The sequence below is a fragment of the Mobula hypostoma genome, chromosome 1 (genome assembly GCF_963921235.1).
Source record: "Mobula hypostoma chromosome 1, sMobHyp1.1, whole genome shotgun sequence".
Classification (NCBI taxonomy): domain Eukaryota; kingdom Metazoa; phylum Chordata; class Chondrichthyes; order Myliobatiformes; family Myliobatidae; genus Mobula; species Mobula hypostoma.
In genome coordinates, this window is record NC_086097.1 from 102,005,403 (window position 1) to 102,021,153 (window position 15,751).

A 15,751-nucleotide genomic window follows, 5' to 3' on the forward strand; every position below is an offset into this window, starting at 1 on the left:
TAAGGTAAGGATGTGTAGAGCTGGGGGTGATATATTAGCATGGATAGAAGATTGCTTAACGAATAGAAAGCAAAGTATCGGGATACATGGGTGTTTCTCTGGTTGGCAATCAGTGGTGAGCAGTGTGCTGCAGGGGTCGGTGCTGGGCCCGCAATCATGATATACATTAATGATCTTGAAGAGGGGACCAAGTGTCCTGTATCTAAGTTTGCTGATGATGCTAAATTGAGTGGAAGAGCAAATTGTGCAGAAGATACGGAGAGTCAGCAGAGCGATATATATAGGTTAAGTGAGTGGGCAAGAGTCTGGCACATGGAGTACAATGTTGGAAATGCGAGGTCATTTACTTTGGAAGGAAAAATGGAAGGGCAGATTTATTATTTAAATAGTAAAAAATTGCAGCATGCTGCTGTGCAGAGGGACTTGGGAGTGCTTGTGCATGAACCACAAAAGGTTAGTTTGCAGGTGTATCAGGCTATCAAGAAGGCAAATGGAAGTTTGGCCTTCATTGTTAGAAGGATTGAATTTAAGAGCAGGGTGGTTATGCTGCAACTGTACAGGGTACTGGTGTGGCTGAACCTGGAGTACTAAGTGCAGTTCTGGTCTCCTTACTTGAGGAAGGATATACTGGCTTTGGAGGCAGTACAGAGGAGGTTCACCAGGTTGATTCCAGAGATGAAGGGGTTAGACAATGAGGAGAGATTGAGTCACTTGGGACTATACTTGCTGGAATTTAGAAGAATGAGAGGAAATCTTAATAGAAACATAAAATTATGAAATGGATAGATAAGATAGAGGTTGGAAAATTGTTTCCACTGGTAGGTGAGACTGGAACTAGGGGACATAGCCTCAAGATTCAGGGGAGTAGATTTAGGATGGAGATGAGGAGGAACTGGATTGCCCAGAGAGTGGTGAATCTGTGGAATTCTCTGTCCAATGAAGCAGTGGAGGCTATCTCAGTAGATATATTTAAGTCAAGGATGGACAGATTTTTGCATAGTCGGTGAATTGAGGGCTATGGGGAAAAGGCAGGTAGGTGGAGATTAGTCCATGGCCAGATCAGCCATGATCTTATTGAATGGTGGAGCAGGCTCGATGGGCCAGATGGCCGACTGCTCCTATTTCTTATGTTCTTACGTTTTGTACCGTGGAATGATGTATCGGTTAGCTGTATACATGTGCATGGTTGAATGACAATAAACTTGAGCTTAAGATCAGAGATGAGAGATTTAAATAGGATATTGAGGTAGCTTTTTCATGCAAAGGGTGGTGCTATATAGAATGTGCTGCCAGAAATTGTGGTTGACGTAGGTATATTAGCAACATTTAAAAGCTATCTATGGATAGGAGATGTTTAGAGGGCTGTTGGCCAAACGAAGGCAGATAGACTAGTTCACAAGACAACAGGGCATATATGAGTTTGATTGAAAGGTCTGTTTCCATGCTGGATGGCTAATTTATTCTAAGTGGTAATTTACCATGTTAATTAATCCACTTCACATACTAAGGATGTGGGAGGAAATTGGAGAAGGCCAAGTGGTCAAGGGTCAAGAAATTTGCAAACTGTGCACATCCAAGGTTAGGATCAAACCCAAGTCCCTCAAGATGTGAAATAGTAGCAATAATTGTCATGCCATTGTGCTGCCCACGTCACTTCAGTGTATGTTGATCCTTTGCTTTCTGCAGCTGCAGGAGATGTGACAGTAAAGAAAGTGCCATTAGTATGCTCATTTCAGCGGGTCTGTTGGCAAGAACTGGACCAAGAATAGGAGCAGTTCTGATTGGCTAAGAGCTTTACAGAAACGCGTTTGTTTGGCTACTTGTGAAATACATCAGCCAATAAAAGGCTTTAGCTGAGCTATCATTCTAAGAGTGGCCCTATGTGTGTGTGTGGTAAGTAAAGAGCCTTGGGCATGAGGAGGCCAAACAGCGGCCCAGGAAAGGTTGTTTAGATTTTCTTTACTAGTTTTATATCAGTGGCATGGTCCTCCAGGATGTGAAAGATCAGGGAGTCGTCAAGTGACCCTGAGCCCATGATATTACAGGAAAGTTATTAGCACAGACAGAAGGTTGGCCAACTAGCAGGAAGCAAAGATTGAGAATAAAGGGGGTCTTTTCTCGTTGCCTGCCGGGTGTCTAATATTGTTCCACAGGAGTCAGTGTTGGGATCACTTATAGTCATGTTATATGTCAATAATCTGGATGACCGTAAGAGACCATAAGACGCTGCAGCAAAATTTGGTCTGCTCTGCCATTTGATCGTAGCTGATCCATTTCCCCCTTAACCCTATTCTGCCTTCTCCCGGAAACCTTTCATGTGCTGACTTATCAAGAATCTATCAACTTTTGCTTTAAATACCCTCAATGATCTGGCCTCCAATGAATTCCACAGATTCAACACCCTCTGACTAAAGAAATTCCCCTCATCTCTGTTCTGAATGGACACCCCTCTATTCTGAGGTTCTGCCCTCTGGTCCTAGACTCCCCCACTACAGGAAACATCCTCTCTACATCTACTCTATCTGTGTCCTCTGGTCCTGGACTCCCCCACTATAGGAAACATCCTCTCCACATCTACTCTATCTGTGTCCTCTGGTCCTGGACTCCCCCCACTATAGGAAACATCCTCTTCACATCCACTGTATCTAGGGTTTTCAATATTCAATAGGTTTCAATGAGTTCTTTCTCTCCCCCCCCCCCACCATTTTTCTAAATTCCAGTACAGGCCCAGAGTCATCAAAAACTCCTCGTATGATAGGCCTTTCAATCCCAGAATCATTTTTGTGAACTTCCTTTGAATCCTCTCCTATGCCAGCACATCTTTGCTCAGTTTAGGCACCCAAAACTGTTCACAATACTCCAAGTGAGGCCTCACAGTTGCCTTATAAAGATTCAGCATTACATCCTTATTTTTATATTCTACTCCTCTTAAAGTGCATGCTAACATTGTATTAGTCTTCCTCACCACTGACACAACCTGCAAGTTGGCCTTCAGGGAATCCTGTACAAAAACACCCAAGTCCCTTTGCATCTCAGAGTTTTGAATTTTTTTCCCCATTTAGAAAATAGTCTACACATTTATTTCTTCTACCAAAATGCATGGCCATACACTTCCCAACACCATATTCCATCTGCTATTTCTTTGCTCATTCTCCTAATCTTCTGCAGCCTCCCTGCTTCCTCAACACATCTGCCCCTCCACCTTTCTTCATATCATCCACAAACCTGGCCTCAAAGCCATCAATTCCATCTTCCAAATCATTGACATACAACATAAAAAGAAGTGGTCCCAAAACCAACCAATGTGGAGCACCACCAGTCACTGGCAACCAATCAGAAAAGGCTCCCTTTATTCCGATTCTTTGCTACCTGCCAATCAGCCAATGCTCTATCCATGCTAGTCTAGTATCTTTCCTCTGATACTAAGGGCTCTTATCTTCGACTCATGTGTGGCACCTTTTCAAAGAGCATTTGAAAATCCAAGTACACAACATCCACTGATTCTCCTTTGTCTATCCTGCTTGTTATTTCCTCAAAGAATTCCAACAGATTTATCTGGCAAGATTTTCCCTTCAGGAAACCATGCTGACTTTGGCCCATTTTATCATGTGCCCCAGAACCTCATCCTTAACGATTGACCCAAACAACTTGCTTTCTCTGCCTCCCTCTCTTTTTGAGGAGCAAAGTGACATTTGCAATCTTCCAGTCTTTTGAAACCATGCCAGAATCTTGTGATTCCTGAAAGATTAGTACTAATACCTTCACAATCTCTTCAGCTATCTCTCTCCAAACCCTTGGCTGTAGTCCATCAGATCCAGGTGACTTGTCTATCTTCTGACCTTTCGACTTCCCAAGCACCTTCTCCCTAGTAATAGCAGCCACACTCACTTCTGCCCCCAACATTCTCAAACCTCTAGGATACTGATAATACCTTCCACAATGAAGACTGATGCAAAAAAACTTGTTCAGTTCATCTGCCATTTCCTTGTCCCCTATTTCTGCCACTCCAGTGTCATTTTCCAGTGGTCCGATATCTACTCTTGCCTCTCTTTTACTCAGATCAATGGAGGGGTGGGCAGCGGTGAGGAATCAGGGAGTCTGCAGGACTTGGACAGATTAGAAGAATGGACAAAGAAGTGACAGATGGTATTCAGTGTAGGAAAGTATTTGGTAATGCACTTTGGTAGAAGAAATAAAGGCATAGACTATTTTTTAAACAAGGAGCAATTCAGAAATCAGAGGTGCAAGAATTCCCTAAATATTAACTTGTAGGTTGAGTCGGTAGTGAGGGAGGCACATGAAATGTTAGCATTCATTTTGAGAGGACTAGAATATAAAAGCAAGGATATAATACCGAAGCTTTATAAGGCATTGGTTAGGCTGCATCTGGAGCATTGTGAGCAGTTTTGGTCCCTTTTCTATCATAGAAAGTACCAGCATCAAGAGGGTTCAGAGGAAATTCATGAGAATTATCATGGGAATGAAAGGGTTAACATATGAGGAGCATTGATGGCTCTGGGCCTGTTCTCACTGGAGTTTAGAAAAATGAGGGAGGGATCTCATTGGACACTATTGAATATTGAAAGGTCTAGGAAGAGTGGATGTTGAGAGGATGTTTTCAATAGTGGGGGAAGTCCAGGACCAGAGGGCACAGCCTTAGAATACAAGGATGAACCTTTAGAACAGAGATAAGAAGGAATTTCTATAGCCAGAGGATTAAAGTTGGACACACTCAGCTAAATTTTATCAATGTAGTTGCACTGAAGGAACAGGCAGAAAGTAGTTGTAGAACAGAGGGTCCTTGGACTATCAAGTACATGATTCCCCTAAAGTGGATTCATAGTGCGTGGAATGCATTGCCTGAGTCAGTGGTGGAGGCAGATACACTAGTGAAGTTTAAGAGACTACTAGAAAGATATATGGAGGAATTTAAGGTGGGGGTTATATAGGAGGCAGTGTTGAGGGTCGGCACAACATTGTGGGACGAAAGGCCTGTACTGTGCTGTACTATTCTATGTTCCATGTTCATAGGTATACGACATGGTGAGGAAGGCTTTTGGCATAAGTCATGGCATTGATTATGAAAGTAGGGAGGTCGTGATATGGTTATGTAGATGCTGGTGAGGATGCACTTGGTGTGTTTCAATCAATTTAGATCACCATACCATAGGAAAGATGCCACTGTTCAAAAATGGATATAGGTAAAAGGCAGATAATTATAGGCCAGTTATTTTAACATCAGCAGTTGGGAAAATGCTTGAAGCTGTCATTAAAGAAGAAATAGCGAGGCATCTGGAAAGAAATGGAACCATCAGGCAGACGCAGCATGGATTCAGCAAGGTAGGTCCTGTTTGACAAACTTACTGGAGTTCTTTGAGGATATAACAAGCGCCGTGGATAGAGGGTTATATACTTGGATTTCCAAAAGGCTTTCGATAAGGTGCTGCATAAAAGACTTGTCCATAAGGTAAGGGTTAATAGAGTTGGAGTGATGTATTAGCATGGATAGAGAATTGGTTCACCGGTAGAAAGCAGGGAGTTGTGATACGTGGGTGTTTCTCTGGTTGGCAATCAGTGGTGAGTGGTGTGCCATTAGGCAGAGGTTGGTGCTGGGCCCGCAACTGTTCATGATATGCATTAAGAGGGGACCGAGATAGTGTATCCGAGTTGGCTGATAACACTAAATTTAGTGGAAAAGCAAATTGTGCAGAGGATACAGAGAGTCTGCAGAGTGATTATAGATAGGTTTAGTGAGGGTCTGGCAGATGGAGTACAATGTTTGTAAATGCGTGGTCATCCACTTTGGAAGGAAAAATGAAAGATCAGATTATTATTTAAATGCTGAAAGATTGTAGCGTGCTGCTGTGCAGAGGGACTTGGGAGTGCTTGTGCATGAATCGCAAAAGGTTGGTTTGCAGGTGCAGCAGGCTATCAAGAAGGCAAATGGAACGTTGTCCTTCATTGCTAGCAGGGAGGTTATGCTGCAACTGTACAAGCTACGGGTGAGGCCGCATCTGGAGACTGCGTGAGTTCTGGTGGTCTTACTTGAGAAAGCTTTGGAGGCAATGCAGAAGTGGCTTACCAGGTTGATTCTAGAAATGAAAGAGTTAGACTACGAGGAGAGATTGAATCACCTGGAATCCTTTCTTTTAGTTTTTTTTAGTTGCCTTTTGTTAGATTTTAAAAGCTTCCCAATCATCCAATTTCCCATGCACTTTTGTGAACCTAGATGTCCTTTCCTTGGCTTTTATGTAGTCCTTAACTTCCCTTGTTAGCCATAGTTGCCTACCCCTGCCATTTGAGAACTTCTTCCTCTGTGGAACATATCTATCCTGCACCTTGTGAACTATTCCAGAAACTTCAGCCATATCTGCTCTGCTGTCATCCCCGCCAGTATCCTCCTCCAATCTACGTGGGCAAGCTTCTCTCTCATGCCTCTGTAATTCACTTTATTACATTGCGATACTGATACATGTGACTTGTGCTTGTCTGTCTCAATTGCAGTATGAATTCAAACATATTATGAACACTGTCTGCTTATGTTAAGCTCCCTCATAAGATTTGGCTTATTACACAACATCCAATCTAAGATGGCCTTTCCCCGAGCAGGCTCAAGTACAAGCTGCTCTAAAAAGCCATCTCGTAGACATTCAACAAATTCCCTCTCTTGCAATCCAACACCAACCTGATTTTCCCAATCCCCTTACATATTGAAGTCCCCCATTACAATTGTGTCATTACCCTTATTACAAGCCTTTGCCAGCTCCCTTTGTAATCTCAACTTCACATCTCAGCTACCATTTAGAGGCCTTCTCATAAGGGCTATCTTGGTCCTTGCAGTTTCTTAATTCCACCCACAAAGATTCAACATTCTCTGACCCCATGTTACCTCTTTCTAAAGGGGTAATTCCATTTTTCACCAAAAGAGCCACACCACCACCTATGCCTTCCTGCCTGTCCTTTCGATACAAAATATATCCTTTGATGATAAGTTCCAACTGTGGCATTCTTTCACTCACAAATCTGTGATGGCCGCATCGTCATACCAGTAATCTCTAATTGCACTATGAATTCATCCACCTTATTCCGAATGCTACGCACATTTAAATACAGCACCTTTGGTCCTGTGTTCTTCGCCCTTTTGAATTTTGCCTCTGTGGTACAATTTAAGTCTTTGCTTTGTCTGCATTTGTACCCAATCATTGGCTTGTCTTTCTTTACATTCGTGTTCAATAGGTACATTTAATGTTAGAGAAATGTATATAATATACATCCTGAAATTGTTTTCCTTCGTAAATATCCATGAAAGCAGAGGAGTACCCCAGAGAATGAATGACAGTTAAACATTAGAACCCCAAAGCTCTCCCCCCAGCCTCCCCCTCCCACACACAAGCAGCATCAAGGGAACAATCCCCCCCACCAGCAAAAAAGCCACAGTGCCCTTCATCGACCACTCGTGTGCAGCAAAGCATCAATAAAGCCACAGACTTGTAGTACCCCAAAGACTACTCGTTCACCTAGTAATTCGACATAACAAGAGAATTCCTTAATAAGAGAAAAAGAGGTGTCGCTGTTTCACAGCGAGAGGGGAAGCATAACAAATAGCACGCTGATTTATGATGTTATAAGTCTGTTGCGTCGCTTTTTCCAAGCTTTGCTCCCAGAGAATTGGCAGCAGAAAGGCTCAGGTCTCTGGACACACAGCTCCCGATGTTCTGTGTTCCCGCAAAGAACTGAAATTAGAGTGTAACTCCAGGTCAGGGTCTTCAAAAGATCCTTGAAAAGGAAAAAAAGAGATATCATATTTCATCCATTATCTACTAGTAAACCTGCTGGCTCATCCTCAGTTCTATCATGTTGGTTCCCACCCCTTGCCGTATTAGTTAAACCCAACAGATTGATCAAACCTGCCCGCAAGAATATCAGTCCCCCTTGGATTCCAGTGCGACCTATCCCTTTTGTACAGGTCACATCTGCCCCAGAAGAAGTCCCAATTATCCAGAAATCTGAATTCCTGATCCCTGCTCCAATTCTTCAGCCACGCATTTATCTGCCACCTCTTTCTATTCCTATCCTCACTGTTGCTCTGCACAGGGAGCAGTCCCAAGATTACTATCCTTGAAGTCCTGCTCTCAGGTTCCTTCCTAAATCCCTGTATTCTTTTTTCAGGACCTCCTCCCTTTTTTTAAATCTATGTTGTTGGTACCAATATATACCATGACTTCTGGCTGCTCACCCTTTCAGGATATTGTGGGTGTGTTCCAAAACATCGTGGACCCTGGCAGCTTGAGGGCAAACTGCTATTCGTGTTTCCTTTTCGCGGCCACAGAAGTGGTAGCGATATAAGTGATAGCAATAGTGGGAGTGTGGAAGAGATTCACCAGGAATTTGCATGGGATGGAGGGCCACAGTTGCCAGGTTTATTCTCCCGGTTATATAAAATGCTGAGGAGTGACCTCATAGAGGTTTAAAAAATTGAGGGGCATAGATAGGATATTTAGTCAGGATCATTTGAAATGTAATCACAGCTGATCCAAGATATACTTCCCTCTTGTCTGCATTAAACTTCACATGCAAGGCCATCTAGAACTAGAAGGCATATGCCTAAGATGAGAGAGGAGAATTTCTTTTAGGAGATTTGAGGAGTAAGTTTTACACACAGGGGTAATGAATATTTGGAATAAGCTGCGAGAGGAGTTGATGAAGGCAGATACAGCTGCAGTGTTTAAAAGAGTAGGTACTTGGATAGAAAGGTGTAGAGGAATATGACTTGATATGGATAAAGAGGTTTGGTGTAGGTAGGCATCACGATTGGCATGAATGAGGTGAACTATAAGCACCCATTTCTCTGTTATACATTTCTATAATTCAAATCAAAGGTATCGTGGAAATCTGTATAGACACAAGCTATGCCTGTCCCCTTCTGGGAAATGTGTTAAAGTCCAGTTATATTCATTGTTTGTCTTCCTCAGATTCTTTTCCTCAGCTTTTGGTTGGTGTGTTGATGTCTATAACTGCTTCCTGCCATATTGCTGAACTGGACAGGCAGTTACATGGCCTATTTTGCCATTTTCCACTCTACCCTCACTTTCTCAGTCCAGATCTAGAGACTCCTCCTTTTCTTCAACTTCTCTTTTTAGTTATTAATGTAGAGATAATTATCATTCCAAGCCCCCAGATTTCCACAGCTATATCTTCTCCATCCCACTTGACCCATTTTGCTTTGAAAGGTTTGGGCTAATTATGCACATCTCTATAGCATCATTTGGCTGGAAGGAATAATTGCTAAATTGTCTCTGTCAAAGTCAGGCTTTCTGGTGAGGTACAGGTGTCCCCCGCTTTTCGAACGTTCACTTTACAAAACCTCACTGTTATGAAAGACCTATATTAGTTCCCTGTTTTCGCTAACAGAAGGTGTTTTCACTGTTACGAAAAAAGGCAGCGCATGAAAAAAAATCAGCCCGCGCCCCGAGCAGCCGCTTTCCCCCGGATTCGGAACAGCATTCAAGCCAGCATTGCTTAAACACGTGCATGTGAGCAGCTGTTTGCAAGATGAGTTCTAAGGTATCGGAAAAGCCTGAAAGAGCTCGTAAGGGTGTTACACTTAGCGTAAAACTAGACATAATTAAGCGTTTCGATTGTGAATGAAGTAAGGACGAAGTGAGTTTGGCTTGTGGAAGTTGACGAAGATGATGTTGAAGAGGTTTTGGCATCCCATGACCAAGAACTGATAGATGAAGAGCTGATGCAATTGGAAGAGGAAAGGATAACAATCAAAACCGATAGCAGTAGCGAATGGACCAAAAGTGAAGTTGTCCAGGACCTGAATGTGAAGCAACTGTGTGAGATTTTCGCTGCAATGATAAAGTACGACTTTAATTTTGAAAGGGTACGTCGGTTTAGGGCATATTTGCAAGATGGTTTGAGTGCTTACAAAGAACTGTATGATAGAAAAATGCACGAGACTCAGCAATCAAGCATACTGTCGTTTTTTAAGCCTTCCACATCAGCCACAGCAGACGACGAACCTCGACCTTCCACATCGAGGCGGGCAGTCATAGGAGAAGATGAGCTACCTGCCCTATGGAAACAGACAACGATGAGATGACACCCCAGTGTCCCACCACCCCAACCTCCAGGCCGCGGACAGATACCGATTCGCAGAGAATGCAGCGGTAGCCGGGAGGCACACAGCACATCTTTAAGAAAAAAGCTGAAATAATCAAGCTAATTAATTATGTGCCAGGCTGCACCTAATTAATTAGCATGTTTATTTCAGCTTTTTTCTTAAAGATGTGCTGGATGCGTCCCGGCTACCGCTGGACCCCTGCATTCTTCGTGGATCAGTATCGGTCAGCGGCCTGGAGAATGGGGGCCACTGCACCACCCCAACCTCCGACGACTCAGCCTAACACAGCATCATCAGTGCACTCTGCGCTGTCTTCCCGATTCCCGTAAGTGATACTACACTGTACATACATTATTTCTACTTTATATAGGCTGTGTATTTTTACATGTTATTTGGTATGATTTGGCAGCTTCATAGCTTAAAGGTTACTGGAGAGAGTGTTTTTGCCGAGAGCGCTTGCATGAGATTTTCTGCCGAAAGCGCTTGCGCCTTGTTTTTGCCGCAAGCGCCTGCGTGCGTATTTCTACTTTATACAAGCTGTGTATTTATCATATCATTCCTGCTTTTACTATATGTCACTGTTATTTTAGGTTTTGTTTGTTATTTGGCATGATTTGGTAGTTTATTTTTGGGGCTGCGAACGCTCACAAAATTGTCCCATATAAATAAATGGTAATTGCTTCTTCGCTTTACAACATTCCGGCTTACAAACAGTTTCATAGAAACGCTCTACCTTCGGATAGCGGGGGAAACCTGTAAAGGAATTCTATTTCCGCATGAAATTGTTGGCGACCTTAGGAAAAACTAACAGCTGAAGGAGAACAGATTTCCAAGTTTTGTAGATGCTGGAGAGATAGTTGTGGGATCTGTGGCAATGCATTGGAGGGATAATAACAGAAGAAGGAATGGAGGGTGCAAATTATTTGTGTGTTAGACAGAAGTGTTTAAAAGGTTGAAAAATAATTATGATTTTTCAGGAAGAAAAGTCGGGTGAGAAGGCAGCTGAAGCATTGGAGGTGAAGTTATATGGCCAGATCCCTCCCATTGAAAAGATGGATGCATCCCTTTCCACGCTTATCAACTGCGAGTAAGTTTTCTTTTGGATTGAACCTTGCATACTTATTTGTGTCTTGCTACCATTGGACTGAAAAAAAGCCTGAAAACCATAATGCTTTCAAAATTTCTCCTACCCTTGCAGCTCCTAACATGTTTAGTAATTGTTCCGCTGGTATTTTTGTATCTTGTTTAATTGGGCATTCTTTATCTTGGCCTTACGACCAGGAGTTGTGATCTGTTGATATCCGTGTCCATAGATATTTCACTGACAGTGGAACAAGGATTTTGGTCATTTCATTCACATCCCAAATCAGAAGTAACAATTGTGGAGATGAGGAAGCTGTAGAAATTAATGCTCAATCTTGCATTTGCTGGTTTGTTGCAGGCTTATAATTTTAATCTGATCTTTTTCATAATCTCTTTTCCTTTCCTAAGTATCTTCAAATGAACATACAAATTTGGAGTGAAAGGTGGCCACATGGCCTCTCAAGATCATAGCTGTTCTGATTACAACATCATCTCAGCATTCTTGTTTCCCTAAAGTAATCTTTCACTACTTCATTAAGAATTCCTCTATCACTTCCTTGATGCATTCTAAGACTCTGCTTCTACCCTCTTTCATAGAGAATTCAAAAGACTCTTGAACCTCGTTGGGAGGGAGATAGAAGTTGCAGTACTATGTAAAAGTCATAGGTGTTTAACATACACGTACACACAATAGCTAAGGTGCCTTAGATTTTTGGAGAGTACTGTAGTTTTTGGTATTGCTGCTGCAAAATGAAAGTAAATTTCATGACATGCAGTGATAAACTTGATTCGGATATGGGTCTCTATTGTGGACTGAGAGTGGGAAGGGGGCAGTGAGAGTGGAATCATGGTTAGGAAAAGAGGAACGGAGGGGAAGGAGCGGGAAGCACCAGAGAGACATTCTGTAATGATCATTAAATCAATTGTTTGGAATCTTATGACTTTGCCTGGTGTCTCAAGGCTGGGTATATGTGATCCTCTCCAATCCCCACCCCTGGCACTCCTCCTCTGCCATCTGTCCCATACCCCTCCGGCAATGCTCCACCCTCGCCATTCCCAACATCCTTTGCTCCTGCGAGATTTACAAACACGCTCTCCACTCCATGTTGACAAATATATTACTGCGCAAAAGTCTTAAATAAGTGATTCCTTGTCAGACCAAGCCCAAATGTTACCTAGATCCTTTCAGGCTAGTTCATTGGAATTGCAAATTGAATTGAGCATTGTGATCAATTGAGACTACCATTTCTGACCATATTTTATAGGAAAAGTTAATATACGAAATGTTAAAGATGACAGGAATCTCTAGTTCTAAAATATCCCATAAAAAGCAAATGCCCTCACCGTATCCACCCTCCTAAAATCCCTCAGGATCTTTAATTGTTTCAATTAAGTTGACTATCACTCATCTGAATTCCAGAGGATACCAGAGTAACCTGTCCAACCTTTCCTCACAAGGCAATCTGCCAATTCCAGATTTTACTCTAGTAATCCTTTTCTGAAATGCTTCCTATGTGTTATCACCCTCAAATAAAAATGTTAATATTGTTCATGGTACTCTGGACCTCACCATAGCCTATATAACTGAAGTGAAACCTCTGTACTAAACAATGATGTTCTGTTGAATTTACTAATTGGTTACAGTACCTGATAAAAGTTCTAGCCAATGGAATAACAGAGGAAAATGTGAAATCTCCATTTTTGGCAGTTTTAAAGTATATTGTCTGAATGGTGAGAAGGAGGAGTGACTAAGTTGAGGAAAGGTTGGGCAAGCTTGGGTTGTGTTCACTGGAGTTTAGAAGAGTGAAGTGACTTGATTGAAAATGTAGGATCCTGAGGGGCATTCACAGGGAGTCAGTGGAGAGAATGTCTCCTTTTGAGGGAGACTTGAGAACTAGGAGACACTACAATAGGTGGTCGATTTAAGACATTAGGAGGAGAATTTTTCTTTCAGGATCATGAGTGTTTGGAACTCTTTCTCAAAGGGCAATGGAAGCAAACTCTGATTATTTTTAAGATTGAAGGAGGTAGATTCCTGATGAGCAAGAGTTGAAAGATTATGCATGTAGGTGGAATTGTAGAGTCGAAGTTATAGTTTAATTAGCTGTGATTTTATTAAGTTCGAGCCCCAAGGCCCGACTGGCCTTTGACTGTTAATTTGTTTGTAAGCAAGCCTGCAACTAATGGATCAGATCAAAGCACTTCCAGATTTAGATTATACTGGAGATTTAAACACTAATGTTTAGAAAAAGGTCTGTGATCATCCCCCTCTTAACATACCAAAGAAATGACTGAAGCATTTGCAACAGCCAGGGGTGTCTGACATCCCCATAATCACGTTGATTCACTCTATATGGTGTCAGCAGTTAAGAATACTGTGATCTGTCAGTATCCTAGCTGTAGTGTGAAAGATTTCTACTGCGAAACCAGCCACACCTCCAACCAAACTGTTGCAGTAGACTTGTGAAACTGACATCTACTTGACAATGTAGAAAATTTGCCCATGTTTTGTCATTATCCATCAGTTTGCTCTCTAATAAGTGTAAATTGATGGAAGATGTTGTTAATAATATTAACTAATGCTGTAATAATTATGGGGTGAACATTGTAGCTGTGGCCCGCCCTCAATATCATCTCTATGGAGTTTTCAGGTTCTTCCTATGACCACCAGCTTTTCTTTGGGTGTTCTGTTTTCTCCCTCATGCTAAAGATGTGCAAGTGATATATTAATTGGCCACTGTAAATTGCCCCTTCTATGTAGGCAGAATCTGGTGAAGTGAATATGTGGAGACTAAAATAAAATTATTGTAAATGGGCAGAGTGAAAGCCCTATTTGTGTGCTCTGTGATTGTGTTCAGGTGGGATTTTGCCAGGATCTTTGGCTGATTACAGTATCAAGGTGAACAAGGTGAGATGAAAATCTCGGATTTTAACATCAGTGAATCTTTTGACTGAGCATGACTTCGTAGTTTTGGTAAACTAAATGTGAAGATGCTCCACTGGATGGAGTCATACCAAGCACATGAAGATGGTTGTGTTGTAGTTCAATAATCTCAGCTTCATGTGATTATTACAGGAGTTCCTCTGAGCTTTATGTCCTTCATGAGTGTGCAGATTGGATTGATAAGGCCTAAGTCCACTTGCATTTGAAAGAATAAGAGAGTGTTTCATTGAACCATGTACATTCAGTTGGGCCTGACAGTGGATATATCACTTGACTACTTGGGATATGAGTGTAAATGGTTTAACATGAGAATTCACAGTGTTGGTTTGCAAACTGAACTGGAGAAATTTTATCACTCAGTGTGGTGTGAATCTGGATTTCTTAAATCTCAAACAGCGGTGAAGGTCAGTTACTGAACATATTTAAGAAAAAGATTTCTACACACACATCAAGGGATATGGGAAGAGAGTAGAAATATGGTGTTGAGATGATCTTATTGAATAGCAGGTTGAGACTAAAGAGCTGAATGGCCTATTCAAAGTGAAAATTGAGTTTATTGTCATGCGCAAATGCCATTGTGCACAGATGCAATGAAAAACTTGCAGCAGCAATACAGGCACATAGCATTTCATAGAAAACCTATAGCACAATACAGGCCCTTCAGCCCACAATGCTGTGCCGGACATGTACTTACTTTAGAAATTACCTAGGGTCACCCATTTCTCTAAGCTCCATGTACCTATCCAAGAGTCTCTTAAAATACCCTATTGTATCCGTCCCCACCGCTGTCGCCGGCAGCCCATTCCACACACTCAGCACTCTCTGCGTTTAAAAAAAAACAACAACAACAACTTACACCGGACATCTCCCCTGTACCTACTTCCAAGCACCTTAAAACTGTACCCTCTCGTGTTAGCCATTTCAGCCCTGGGAAAAAGCCTCTGACTATCCACACGATCAATGCCTCTCATCATCTTACACACGTCTATCAGGTCACCTCTCATCCTCCGTCGCTCCAAGGAGGAAAGGCCAAGTTCTCTCATCCTATTCTCGTAAGGCATGCTCCCCAATCCAGGCAACATCCTTGTAAGTCTCCTCTGCACCCTTTCTATGGATTCCACATCCTTCCTGTAGTAAGGCGACCAGAATTGAGCACGGTACTCCCAAGTGGGGTCTGACCAGGTCCTATATAGCTATAACATTACCTCTCGGCTCTTGAACTCAATCCCATGGTTGATGAAGGCCAATACACCATATGCCTTCTTAACCATACAGTGAACCTGCACAACAGCTTTGTGTGTCCTGTGGACTCGGACCCCAAGATCCCTCTGATCCGTACCCTCCAAATATCCGGACCTTCCTCTCAGTTTTTTTGCACTACCTTACTTCCCATTTTTCTATTTTCTATTTATGGTTTATAATTTAAATTTTTAATATTTACCAATTTTAACTATTTTTAATGTTTTAATATTTAATATTTGTAATCCAGGGAGTGTGAAGCACAGAATCAAATATCGCTGTGATGATTGTATGTTCTAGCACCAATTGTTTGGCGACTATAAAGTATCCTCCACACTGCCAAGAGTCTTACCATT

The 15,751-nt window shown here is 42.1% G+C and overlaps 1 protein-coding gene across 1 annotated transcript in view; it reads left to right on the forward strand.

The window, feature by feature from the left end:
- dnal1 (dynein, axonemal, light chain 1) overlaps positions 1-15,751 on the forward strand; it is a 114,364-nt gene that overhangs the window by 9,772 nt on the left and 88,841 nt on the right. The window contains exon 3 of the mRNA XM_063032882.1: positions 11,107-11,216. Within this exon, the coding sequence (XP_062888952.1) occupies positions 11,107-11,216 (110 nt within the window). The remainder of the gene's footprint in view (positions 1-11,106; positions 11,217-15,751) is intronic.